The sequence below is a fragment of the Rhipicephalus sanguineus genome, chromosome 4 (assembly GCF_013339695.2).
Source record: "Rhipicephalus sanguineus isolate Rsan-2018 chromosome 4, BIME_Rsan_1.4, whole genome shotgun sequence".
Lineage (NCBI taxonomy): Eukaryota > Metazoa > Arthropoda > Arachnida > Ixodida > Ixodidae > Rhipicephalus > Rhipicephalus sanguineus.
The window spans coordinates 180,179,872-180,192,592 of NC_051179.1; the positions used below are offsets into that span (position 1 = coordinate 180,179,872).

At 44.4% G+C, this 12,721-nt stretch overlaps 1 protein-coding gene across 1 annotated transcript in view; it reads right to left on the reverse strand.

The window, feature by feature from the left end:
• LOC125758359 (uncharacterized) overlaps window positions 1-12,721 on the reverse strand; it is a 162,803-nt gene that overhangs the window by 113,139 nt on the left and 36,943 nt on the right. Inside the window, exons 9-10 of the mRNA XM_049415436.1 lie at window positions 9,513-9,628; window positions 7,244-7,412 (exon numbers count right to left, since the gene is read on the reverse strand). Of these exons, the coding sequence (XP_049271393.1) occupies window positions 7,244-7,412; window positions 9,513-9,628 (285 nt within the window). The remainder of the gene's footprint in view (window positions 1-7,243; window positions 7,413-9,512; window positions 9,629-12,721) is intronic.

A 12,721-nucleotide genomic window follows, 5' to 3' on the forward strand; every position in this document is an offset into this window, starting at 1 on the left:
TCAGCGCGAGTTTCTTTCTCTGGAGTTTGGACATCCGTCTCGTGTCTGTCACTGCGTGTGGTTTAACTCGAATCTCTCTGCGCTGGGAATCAACGTAGAAACAACCTAGGCTCACCTATCTAAAGCTTACCCGTGACCTAGAAACAACCCTGATCTCCTATCTAAGGGCTACAGAGAACCCAGAAGCAACCAGATTAGTCTCTGGAATCATCCAGTTTTACTGTCTCAAGGCTTTTTATTTTTTTATTAAGGCATTTTTCGTAGCGTGGCACAAACTCTTCTGTAGCCTCCTCATAGAAGGCAGTCGCTAGTGTTTTCAACAAGTTCTGTACGCTGGTCTGCCGCTCGCTCTCTCAGTCAAACTCCTGTCCTCTTAGTATGCGTTGCATTTGAGTAGAGATGGTAATCAGAGGGAGCTCAATACGGGCTGTATGGCCGGTGATCAAACACTTCCCACCGAAAACACTGCAGGAGCTTCTTTGTTACAGCTGCACTGTGCGGCCGCACATTGTCATGAAGAAGGACACTGCCCGATGACGACGTTCCTCTTCGCTTGTTCTGAACTGCCTTTCGTAGACGTTCAAGAGTCACGTTGCACGAGGCTGCTTTGATGGCCGTGCCAGGTTCCTTGAATTCCACCAAGAGAACGCCGTTTCTCTTCCAGGACACAGTAGCCATACACTTCTTTGCCTGTCCGCCTGCTTCGTGGTGCTTCAAGGCTTCCCTACACCACTGCTATGAAACATCCGTAAACCGTGGGTGAGTGTTCGGGTTTCAGCCTCGAGATAAGTGGACTCGAGGCTGAAACTGATTTCCTTAGCGCTCCTGTGTATATGCTTCGTGCTCTCTCCACCACAAGGGAGAAGGGGAGGGTAACTGCAAAAGTGGGGGGGGGGGGGGGGAAGAGTCCGCCCTGAGGAACTGCGTGAGTCAGAAAGGAGAAAAAAAAAGAAAAACAAGTAGGAAGAGGAAAAAAAAGTGAGGGGGGGGGGGCGTATATTTCGCTGATTAATGATTCTCAGAGCAAGCAAGTGGCATTTAACAATGCTAGGTTAGATATTCCTAGAAGAAGGGCTTAACTCTCATTGGTTCCCGTTGTGTATGTACCATATTGAATGCATCCATGAGCCCCCTTAGAAATGTTAACATCTGCTGGCTGGAGTGTATTCAACTTGTGAATAAGGTATGACTGTATATTTTCTCTCTCTTGGGGACCGGAAGTTTGACTGAAGTATGCGAAGTTTGAGATTGTCGAAGTTGTGACGTGCTACATTAAAATGCTGCGCCACTGCTTTCAGTAATTTCTTCGCCGTGTGCGCGCGATGCCCGTTTAATCTAACAATAACAGGCTGGTCCGTTTCGTCAGTGTGTCGTTTTTGACATTGTGAACATTTGATCATGAAGATAAGGTTTGACCTAGTGAACGTAAAACTAGATTATATATGATGGACGTAATCACTCCGCAATCCCAGCTCCGCAGTTCAAGCCGAACACCCAGAACGCATTAGCGAAGTGGTAGACATATCACAAAGCTTAAGTCCAGTCGATATAGATCTGCTCAAGCACGACCTTACATTTTGCCCCACAAACAATGCAGTGCTCCGCAAAGATATAATTCAGTTTTCAAGACGTTTGGGCATCAAGGAATTTCTTTTTGATAAGCCAGATACAGAAGACGTAAACAGTGACTCTTTGCGTCTGCCAAGCACTCGGACACCAGATACAGAACAATGCCAAGAGTTAGATTAACACATGAAACCAGTCTCAAGGGAATTTCTGAGCACACCTAAACAGAGCCGAAAGCCCAAGAACTTGACTTATATAGAACACGACGTCTTGAAACAGCTTTCAAACAGAAAGGACATTGTTATGAAACCAGAGGACAAGGGCGGTAGAAGACAGGGGCGTAGCCAGAAATTCTTTTCGGGGGGGGGGGGGGGGGTTCAACCAGGCTTTATGTATATTCGTGCGTGCGTTTGTATGTGTGCGTGTATATATACACAAGCAAAACTGAAAATTTCGGGGGGGGGTTGAACCCCCCCCCCCTTGGCTACGCCCCTGGTAGAAGAGCAGTCTGGCCTATGGAAAAATATAACAACGAAGCTATCAGACAACTCAGCAACAACAAGCACTATCAAAATTTAGCCTCGGACCCGTGTCAAGAATGTAGTAATAGCATACAACATACGACAACAGATTTTCTAGGCAGGGAATTAATCACGCTGTCCGAACATCGGTTCCTGATGCATAAAAACAAGCAAGCAGACCGCTTCTACCTTCTTCCGAAGATTCATAAGGTATCCATATATGAACTACTTATCGCGCAAATTCCAGGCAAGCATATAGTATCTAACAACAATACACCTGCTGAGTCGCTATCAAAATTTCTAAATCATCATTTATCTAAAATACTATCTATCCTACCGTCTTTTCTTCAAGATAAACCTCATTTCCCTCGAATAATAGATTCTTTTAATGAAACACAAACACTCTCGGATCAGGCCATTCTGGCAAAATTAGATGTCTGCTCCTTGTATAATACCGAAAAACTGAAATACCTAAAAAGCAAAATGCCGAAAAATCTAAACGCCGAAAAGACATAACGCCGAAACCACGTGAAAAAGGAATGACGCCCTTCGTGACTACCGCCTGTTCGCTTTCTGCCGCGTCACTGTCCCCTGACACGAACCTGTTTAACTTGTTCTGCAAAGGCACCAGCATCACCATATTTAACTTATATGTAAAATTTCGTATTTTTCCATCTGTTGTAAAGGCAGACATATCAATTGGACAGGACAGCTCTTATGGGACAGCAAAAAAATTACAGCATATCCACGGGTGAATGATAAAGAGCTTGGGCGAAGCTCCTGAAGCAATCATGGTTACACCGTGAAATGTTCAGTGGTTTCGCCCAGCAGTAATCAAAGCGATACGCCGCTTTGATTATTTTTGCCTTTTCGTTTTTTCTTCTTTTTTTATTTTTTATTTTCTTATTTTTTTCATTTTTATATATATATTTTTTTTAATTTTTATTCCTTTTTATTTCTTTTATTTTTAAGTTTTTATTTCTTCATTTTTTATTTTACTTTTTTTCTATCTCTATGGGACAGCGTCATCTATTGAATTATACGGGAGATGCAACGGCGGGGACACGCCGCATGGAGCGACGACCGACCAGGTGATGCTATAAGGAGCTTCGCTCCTAAAAAAAGCACTGCTGCCTTGTAAAAGCAGCAGCAATGTGCGAGTTATCTCAACGGGAATGGAAAAAGACGCCGTCCTAGACGACATCGAGGGAACGTTCAGACGCCAGCCCCGCCGCTCACAAAGCAAGAAGCAAAAGTTATGTGAACATCATTTGGCAGCTGCTCTTGCCAACCGGGACAATGTGGATGTTCTAAGTTTCTAATTTTTCTGTATGAAATTCCATGAAAAACAAAATAGGTTTTTCTTCTGTTCGAAGGCTTGAACCATATGCGAAGGGAACCATATGCTATTGGAAAAGAGGGCGAAAGCGCGTCCACATCGTACAAGGCTGGCGGAACCTTTATCTTGCTAAGATACTTTGTCTTCCACTATAGCTAGCTGATTTTTGCAATATTATGTTTTGGTGTCATGAATGTTCGGTAGTTTAGATTCTTGGCTTTTCATAATTTCGCCATTTTCAATTTTCGTTGTTTTAAATTTGGGCATTCCGATAATTCGTCATGCTGATTTTCGGTGTTTTCAATGCATCCCCTAATGTAAACCCTCATTCTACTGCCCACATAACACTTTGTTCTCGCCCAAGATGCAAGACTTGTAAACACCTTCAAGATGACGTTATAGTTAAAAGCACCGGAAGTGATTACGTCACTCATAAAAAATCTTGTTTTACTTGCACTAGTTCAAACGTTATCTACATGGTAGAATGTTCACATTGTCAAAAACTGCACATTGACGAAACGGACCAGCCTGTCAATGTTCGATTCAACGGGCGTCGCGCGGACACGGTGAAGAAATTAACGAAAGCAGTGGCACAGCTTTGTAATGTAGCGGGTCACAACTTCGATGATCACAAACTTACATACTTTAGTCAAACTTCTGGTCCCCAAGAGACAGAAAATATACAGTCATGCCTTATTCACAAGTTCAATACACTCCAGCCAACGTATGTAAGGGGGCTCTTGAATCCATTCGAGATGGTACATATACAACAAAAACCACTGAGAGTTAAGCCATTCTTCAAGGAGTTTCTAACCTACCATTGCTATGTGCCACATGCTTCCTCTGAAAATCGTTATAGAATGAAATGTATACTCCCCCCCCCCGTTTTTTTTTTCTTCCTCTCTTTTTCTTTTTCTCCTTTCCTTCTGACTCACCCAATTCGTCACGGAGGCCTCTCCTCCGCCCCCACCCCTTCTCTCTTGTGGTGGAGAGGGCACGAAGAATATACACAGGAGCGCTAAATAAATCAGTTCCAGCTTCGAAGAAGACAAGTCCACTTGTCGAAACGTCGGCTCGCACAGACACCCGCTGTTTAGGGATTTTTTTCATCGCAAGCTTCTATCTTCCCGTTGCCGGTTTTTTTTTTTTCGGATCTACACCACTGCTGTCACTAATGAAAGCTGTCCCGTACACCGTACACAGTACCCATTTTTCGATGAATTTCAGTTGCAGTCCACCGTCGTGGTGTGGCGGTTACGGTGTTCGGCTGCTGACCCGATGGTCGCGGGTTCAATCCCAGCTGCGGCGTTCGCACTTCGATGGAAGCGAAATGCTAGAAGCCCGTTTACTGCGCAATGTCAGTGCACGTCCACTAATAAAAAGGCTTAAACAGGAAAAAGATCCATTTTAGGAGAAGGATAGAGAGATTGATTCTAGGTCAAAGGTCCCTTATGTAAGTACACGGGCTATCTCACAGAACGAGAAAGGTGGCCGGAAGTTACGACGTTAAAGTGGTGTTTTCAGTCAAGAAAACAGTCGGTGGCGTGTAAGCTTTGGTTAACCAGAAATATGAGAAACTGAACAGGGTAGACGAAGACTGTATAGTATTAAACACCAATTTCTTAAATGTGCAAACATTGTAGTGAACAATATTCCTTCGACGTGGGGTCACGTGTACACAGGGCAGACTGGCAGAGGTATAAACACGAGGCTAAGGGAACATATGTCGGGTCCGAAAGGTCGCCTAGCACACATTTAGCGCTGCATTGCAATGAGTGCGCATGTACGCCTTGTTTTAGCAGCACCACCATTGAATACAGGATCGCAATCAAACTTCGAGGCAGTTAGTGGAAGCCTTTTACATTATTGACAAGCAAAGAGAACAGTGTGTTAGCCACCCTTCTGTTGCCTTGCTTGAGAAAGCAATTCGTCTCTTGTCATCTGTACATTAAGGCATGCGATCACGAGGTGTTGCGCTTTTCGCGAGTTTATTTGTCCAGATCGCGCAGATCGGAGGGGTGTCAAGTGATTGTTTTCGAAAAAATAAAGCAGCTGTCAGATTGCGCTCGTCCTTGCGTGTTTCTTCTTTGTCTCCATGTTCTTGCGCGAATCCTGTCCTGTGTGCGCCTGTCCGCCTGTCCTGTGTGCGCCTGTCCTGTGTGCCTCTTGTCTATGTCCCCGTCCCATAGCGCTCGTATGTCCGTATCATGTATGAACCAACTTGCCCAAATACAAGTCTTGCTAAGCCGTTAAGATAAACGTTAAAGAACACCAGATGGTCAGAATTTTCGGAGGCCTCCACTACAGCGTAGCTCATAGTCATATAGTGGTTTTGGGACGTAAAACCCTAGATATTATTAATAATGACTGAGCGTTTCAATCGCACTCTTCGTTACATGATGGCCATGTATGTCGCATCTGACCATAGCAATTGGGACCATGTTCTCCCATTTGTCACATATGCCTACAATAGCGCCAAGCAGGCCACCACAGGATTTTCCCCCTTCTTCCTACTTTATGGAACCGAACCATCCTCCACCATGGACACTGTTCTTCCGTATCGCTATGATGCCTCGGAATCTACTACCCGTGACATTAATGGCAGCTGCACTGTGCCTCTCAGCATGCAGAAATCGAATTATAGCACGCACTTCACACTTGGCGGCAGACTATTACCTGAGGCAAGTTTACATGCCCGCTCAGAACTGAGAGCGGCGACGTCATGCGGTAAGCGGGCATAGTAGAGAGATTGCGCAACATAGATGTGCGCGTTGCGTCATCAAAGATGGGTTTGATTGGGTGGCCAATCGCAGCTCGAAAGATAAAAAAATAGGTCTCCAATATTTGATCTCTTTGTTCGTTTGGCAATGCGATGATACACAGCTATCTTATCTTGCACAGCACGACGGATCTTACCGATTTTATTGCGATAGCAATTATATGGACAGTCTCGACTGGAAAATGTCCGTCCCCATCGCCGTCATTCACCGTATATGTATAAGCATGTATATATACAGAAAAGCCACAAAGAAAAATAATTCAGAAATACTTTCCGACGTGCGGAATCGAACGGGCGACCTCTCGCTTTGCAGCCCGCCGCGTTAGACGTTAGGCCACAACAGCACAGTCTTTCAGCCTGCTAACGGCGAAGTACAGCACGTGCTTCAGCATGCTTTCTTAGTTGCCACATAGATGGCGCGATCTGCGCGCGTGTAGTACAGAAGCGTGTGGCGTGCTTTAAAGATCGTCGCCCCGCTCCTGCGAATGCCGTTGCTCTTCGTCCTACAGGGCGTGGTCGCTTTCGTGCGCTTATGTCGAGGAATGAAGGGGCGGCCGGTGGGGTGCTTCGCTTCGCCCGCTGCAGCGGCCGCGTTTGCGAAAGGAGCGCGCTGTTCAAACAGAAATAAGTAACAACTGTGACAATTACTTCGCGCTCGTCTTGTGTGTACCTGTTCGTTCGTTTCGTGCGTCCTGCTTTATGTTTGAGCAGTGCGCTTCAAGTGCCGAGCTGTGACGCATTAGTTCGCGCTCGTCCTGTGTGCGTTCTTTTCGTGTGTCCTTTGGGCTCGAGCGACGCGCTGGCAATTTCGAGCTGCTTTCCGTTCTTTGCGTCCCATTCCAATTTATTGCTATCGCATTCATTGCTTCGCCGTTGCGGAAAACAGTGACTTTTTTATTTCATTGCGATTTATCTCTTATATGTCACAGGTTGCGAAAGTAACGCGCCCACAGCTGTAAATGAGTGAACTTACAAACTAGGTGGCACAGAAACAAATGCTTGTACAAATAAATAAATGAATACACCTTGATGGCTAACCTCGGACTTGATAAGTGCAACAAGCATCCTGGGTATTCGTTGACCATGCATGGAAACCAGCTGAGTGCCACCTCAGCGTTCTGACCGCGACAGCATGCGTCCAACAGTTGTTCATCCAGTGGCTGGCAGTCAGAACGCACGTCCAAGTGAAAATGGTTCAGGCCCGGCCCTGGTGATGAACAGGAGGTCAAAACATAGGTGTTATTTTGCATTGTCCTGTCCGATGCGACAAGTGAAAATAGCTCTGTGAGCTTTTTACACAGGCATGGCAAATTGCTTGAGCTGAGAGTCCTCTCATACGTTTTCAGTTTATTAACTGCACTTAAGGAGGTCTAGACGCCGGCGGCTCCTTACGACATTATGCTTGCGCTAAAGATATTATGAACTTCGAGAGAGAAATTTCGTTGAAAAATAGTTTCACATTTAGCAGTATTAGAAGTGAATACGCAGGCTTTGAGTTAATGCAGTACGCACGCTCTTACCGAAAAACAACATACGCATCAAAACGTTTAGCATATACTAATGCATGCCTGGAGCCCGGAAGTGTAGTGCCAACCTTTGCGCACCATATTTTAAAGCGGCCTATAATATAAAGGGACACTAAAGAAAAAGTCGATTTTTCTCGTATTAGTAAATTACACTTTCACATGCCAAAATCACCACACTTACCGCGAGAAGACGCTTGGTAAGCGAAAAAACGCGCAATGAGTATATGCGAATGGCGACGCGACCTTAAAATTCCCGCGCCAATTGCCATGACGTCATAGATTTTTACAGCGTCTACTAGGACCTCCGTCGTTCTTAATCGGTAAAAATGAAGTACATTGTCTTCCGTGGGGGCCAAGGACTGAACATACGAAGTTTCAGGAAATTTCGTTTGGCCAATATAGCTAAATATGAAAAATGCACTTTGAAATCCGTGACGTCACGCACGGAGATTTCTCCGCGAAATAAAAAAAAATTAAGACCTTGATCTTGATTTTGTCCTCTATTAATAAACCTATGATGCTGAAATTTCCGATATTCGAGTTTTCAGAGTAAAATTTATTAATATTTCTCCTGTATTAGTAAACCTATGATGGTGAACTTGGAGACATTAGAGCTTTCAGAGTAAAATATATCAATCTGTCTCCTGTAATATTAAACCTATGATAATGAAATTGCCGACATTAGAGATTTCAGAGTAAAATTAATCAATGTCTACCCTGTATTAACAAATCCATGATAGTGAAATTGCCGACATTACAGCTTTCAGAGCAAAATTTATGAATCTTTCTCCCGTATTAATAAACCTATGATCGCGAAATTGCCGACATTAGAGTTTTTAAAGTGAAACTTATCAATCTTTCTCCTGTATTATTAAACCTATGATAATGAAATTGCCGACATTAGAGTTTTCAACCTACACTGATTCATTGCTTCGCGTTAGTGTCGCTTAAAGCTCATATAATAGATATTCGTTCACATATTGGTGAACGTATATTGTAATATTATTCTCTGCGCTTGATATTTTTTTTTGTCCTATTCGGATAGGAGGCCCTCCCACAGTTCTTACTTTCCGGACTCCTTTTGAAAATGTTGCACCTTCATCTATGCATTCCATTCTGCGATTCTTTTAGTAAATTCGAAACTTGTAGTTTAGAAGATATAACATGCGTCTGGGCACTTCCAAAAAGAAGTTCCTCTTGCGCACCACTTTGCAAGCACAGCTGGGAACGTGGAAAGAATATCCAGGACAACACGAAGACGAAGGACAAATGAGCACGGCAACAATTATACGCGCAGTTCTGTAATATCGGTAATACCTTGTAGCGTGTGAACTGAAGGTAGGGCGTCTTGATGAGGATTCATTAAGGTATAGCTGAGCGCACGCCGCAAAGTCTGCAGAAAGCAGCGCTATATTGTTTCCTTCTGTCCTAGCTTGTTTGTGCGAATGTCTTATATCATTATCATGAATACTTTATAGTATTCATGATAATGCTCGTGCGCACCTCTCCTTTCTTGCGGCCTGAATCTCCACGAATTGACTTTACGATATCTTGAAGCTGAACTCCGCGTAAGGTGCAACTCAATTGTCCGCGTAACAATATGGGGAAAACGAATGTCGCGCTGGGAACACTGTGCACACTAAGTGGGAAACAAGCTAATACACAAGGATCCACAGGAAATCTAGCTTGACTGATTTATAGTTATTGGGCTGTCTGTCACAGTGAGAGCCCTGTATGTTGGCCTAAATTGTCGCCAGGAACGATAGCATCATTTGACTCACCGAATTCGAGCATAAAGTGTTTCTTGAAGCCCAAGCCATCCGTCAATATCCGTCGGCTGCAGTCTGTCACAGGACCAATTTCCGTAGAGGGGAGGGCGACTAGGCCCGTCTGGTACCTGGTTATGTATTTCAAGAAGGAGGGACCTCGTAAGCACTTAGAGTACTATCCTCTTCATTAGGTTCAACAGTGATGATACAGACAGTAGGCAGTTGCCGGGGTAGTTTAGCGCCTAAGGTGCATAGTTGGTAAGCTGGAGGATATGGCTTCGACTCCTGGTCACAGGGCCTCATTTAATATCGGAACGTCCTGCTACAGCGTGTCTCATTATCATGTCATTGTTGTGGCACGGTAGACGACAGTTGGCACTTGAATGAAAGGAGTGGACTTTAAGGGCTCGTTTTTTCTTCGGGTTTTTTTTGTCGACACAACTTTAATTAGAACCAACAGAAAATGAAGCCTTGGAAAGTATAGGGGACGTTATTTGTAGTAAATATGCTATTAATATAAAGAAATCAAAAGCAGACAGTTGCTCAACGCAGTGGCAAGCGCACCTCAAAAAATTAACTACGAAACGAGAGCTTGGGAGCTGCTATACATTATTTCACCAAGCTGTAATAAAATTAAGTAATCAAACGGCACACCAGTATCACAATGGTAGTTCCAACCAGATCCCGTTTGTTTGTTTTTTAGATTGTTGACGTAATGCTGCCCTTAACGTGTACAGTTTAGGCATTTTTGTTCCATACTAATATAGATTTAACAACGAATCTATACTAAGACTTTTTTTCGAATGATTTCTATAAGACACTGCGGTAGCTAGTACTGATCAGCTGCTCGTTGTGCGTTCAGTATCATTATACATTTATTCAGCCTTCCTTTATTTGCATTCTGTTTTGCCTAGTGAGTAACTTCATAGAGCACGGACATACTTTCGGGGCCCATTTCTCAGGCTTTCTTTTGCAATCTTTATTTAGGTCTCATATTTAAATGTTCGATTACATCTTAGTTTGGCATACAGCTAAAACATGATCTAACGAAACCCCATTTTACTTAGTTCCCGGTGTAACAAAGAAATTTCCATTATCTGGCAAACATTTATACGGTTGAGTGTTGTCATCAACCCGAATCAACGAACTAGTTTGCCAGTAAACCAAGTTTAACGAAATTTTTCGTGAAATAACTGAGGGGAAAATCAGCGATTTAGTTCTAATTTTGACTGAGACGTTTTTTTTTTTTTTCAAGCTTGCGCTCTAACGCTATGGCGTGAAATAATCTAGGCGCTGTAGTTGCGGCCCGAGGTTTACTTTGAAAAGGCTGCACGCCGCTCCCAAGCTCGGAACAGTGGACTCGGCATTCAGTAGCGCTCTTGCGTACCGGATGGGACCAGAGGCTTTGGTTATTTCATGGTTTATGCGATAGACAGCACTCGTCACCTGTTCGCATCTTTCTCGCTCGGCCTGCTCGCGCAATCATTGCATTCGTTCACCGAGTCATCGCGTATCGGTAGCCTGGCATAGCTTTACGTGGCTGCCTACCTTGCCTCTATCTCCCAGACATGGTGTCCAGTGTGTATGCGCTCCCCTCGCGCACCTTTTGGACGCGCAGGCATGGGTTGCCGAAAGAACAATGCCGTTGCAGGTTTTGGCTGTTGTTACATAACAATTTTAGATTTCGAAGGACCGAAAGATCGCATTCTCGATTTTACGAAATTGCCATTTTAAAGAAATAATATGAGCGTGGTTATCACATCGTTAAGTCGAGCTTCAACAACATACTATTTCTTTGTTACAAATATGCTGCGACATAAACACCTGCAAAAGCAGCGATTGAAGTAGATTTCCAAGATATGATGCCACATAAACGCTGGGTTGTAAGTTTGTGCGTTGAATCAGCACATCAAATACCGAAAGAATCTTGTATCCAAGAAAAACTGGAAACTATATTAGGAAGGCAGCTGTCCTTTCTTTTACTACAGGCAAGTCTCTGTCACCTTGTCCCTAATGAAATCTAGGGGACCAAACCATCGAGCCATATTTATTCGACCGATATATTCCACATAAGGTATGATGCCTATGCCACAATACTAATCACGAAATGCTTTTAGCTCCCCTTGTCGGCGGCCTTCATGACCTTGAACCGGCATTCAAACGAAACATCCGGTCATCGCTGCGACAACGAAACGTGAACATCAGGACACTCAGACAGAAGCAAAAAAAAGCGGTATCGTGGCGTTAAGTCATTGTACAGGATAGCATCACATACGCTAGTTACGACCCAAAAAGATTACAAAAAATGTTGCTTCCGAGCTCCTCTCAGCACTTGTAGCCACTATCACTGAAGCTCTAACTTCTAGTCCCTAACGTTTTATTTGTAAATTCTAAGAGCAACGTTCCAAACACAGATAGAGGACACGTACCATGCACCTTCTCTTGTAAATGCCAGCGTCACACGTGTATTCTTATGAAAGCTAGCGGTTGTGCGCCGCCGGAGCTAATCGCGGGGGCAACGGCTTCGCGGCGCGGATTTCCGCCTCGTTCTATAGATGGCATCACACTGCACGCCGCGCACAGCACAGCGTGGCGCCTAATATTGAGGCTAGTGTCGCCTCCAACCAACCTGCTTTGCCAGTAGCCATTTTGTGCTTACATGGATCAGTACAGAGGTAGCCATTATTTTACTTCACAAAGTGTGTTCTTTACGTCGGCTGCAATACCGACGTGATTACGGCAGGCTTCTTAGTAAGTATTGCTTACACAAACAGAGAATTAAAGGGTTCCTGCAACACTTTTTCAGCATGATGATGATGATGATGATGCAAACTTTATTGGGGTCCAGAGAAGACGCAGGGGAGACCCCGCGCCACCCGGCTAGTCCCACGTAGGGACTTTTTCAGCATGGTCAGAAAACGCTGCCGATCGGTCGTCGAGGCTCCTGAGAATACGCGAGCCAAACACTACAGCGCAGCACGCGGCCTGGAATTTACAGATAATTCTTGAAGTCTGCTAGAAATTGCTCCCTGTTCTTTCTACAAAAGATGCCATGTACGCAAAGCAGAGCATCATATAGCCAAATCCCCAAATCCACGGCCGTTGGCTTCTATCAGCATGGCAAGCTGCGTAGTTAGTGTGGCTCCCGAGGGATGCCGCCACGTACCCGCACGCTTACTTGCGATGACACTGAAAGCAAGCCGCGTGTTCGAAGAAAAAAA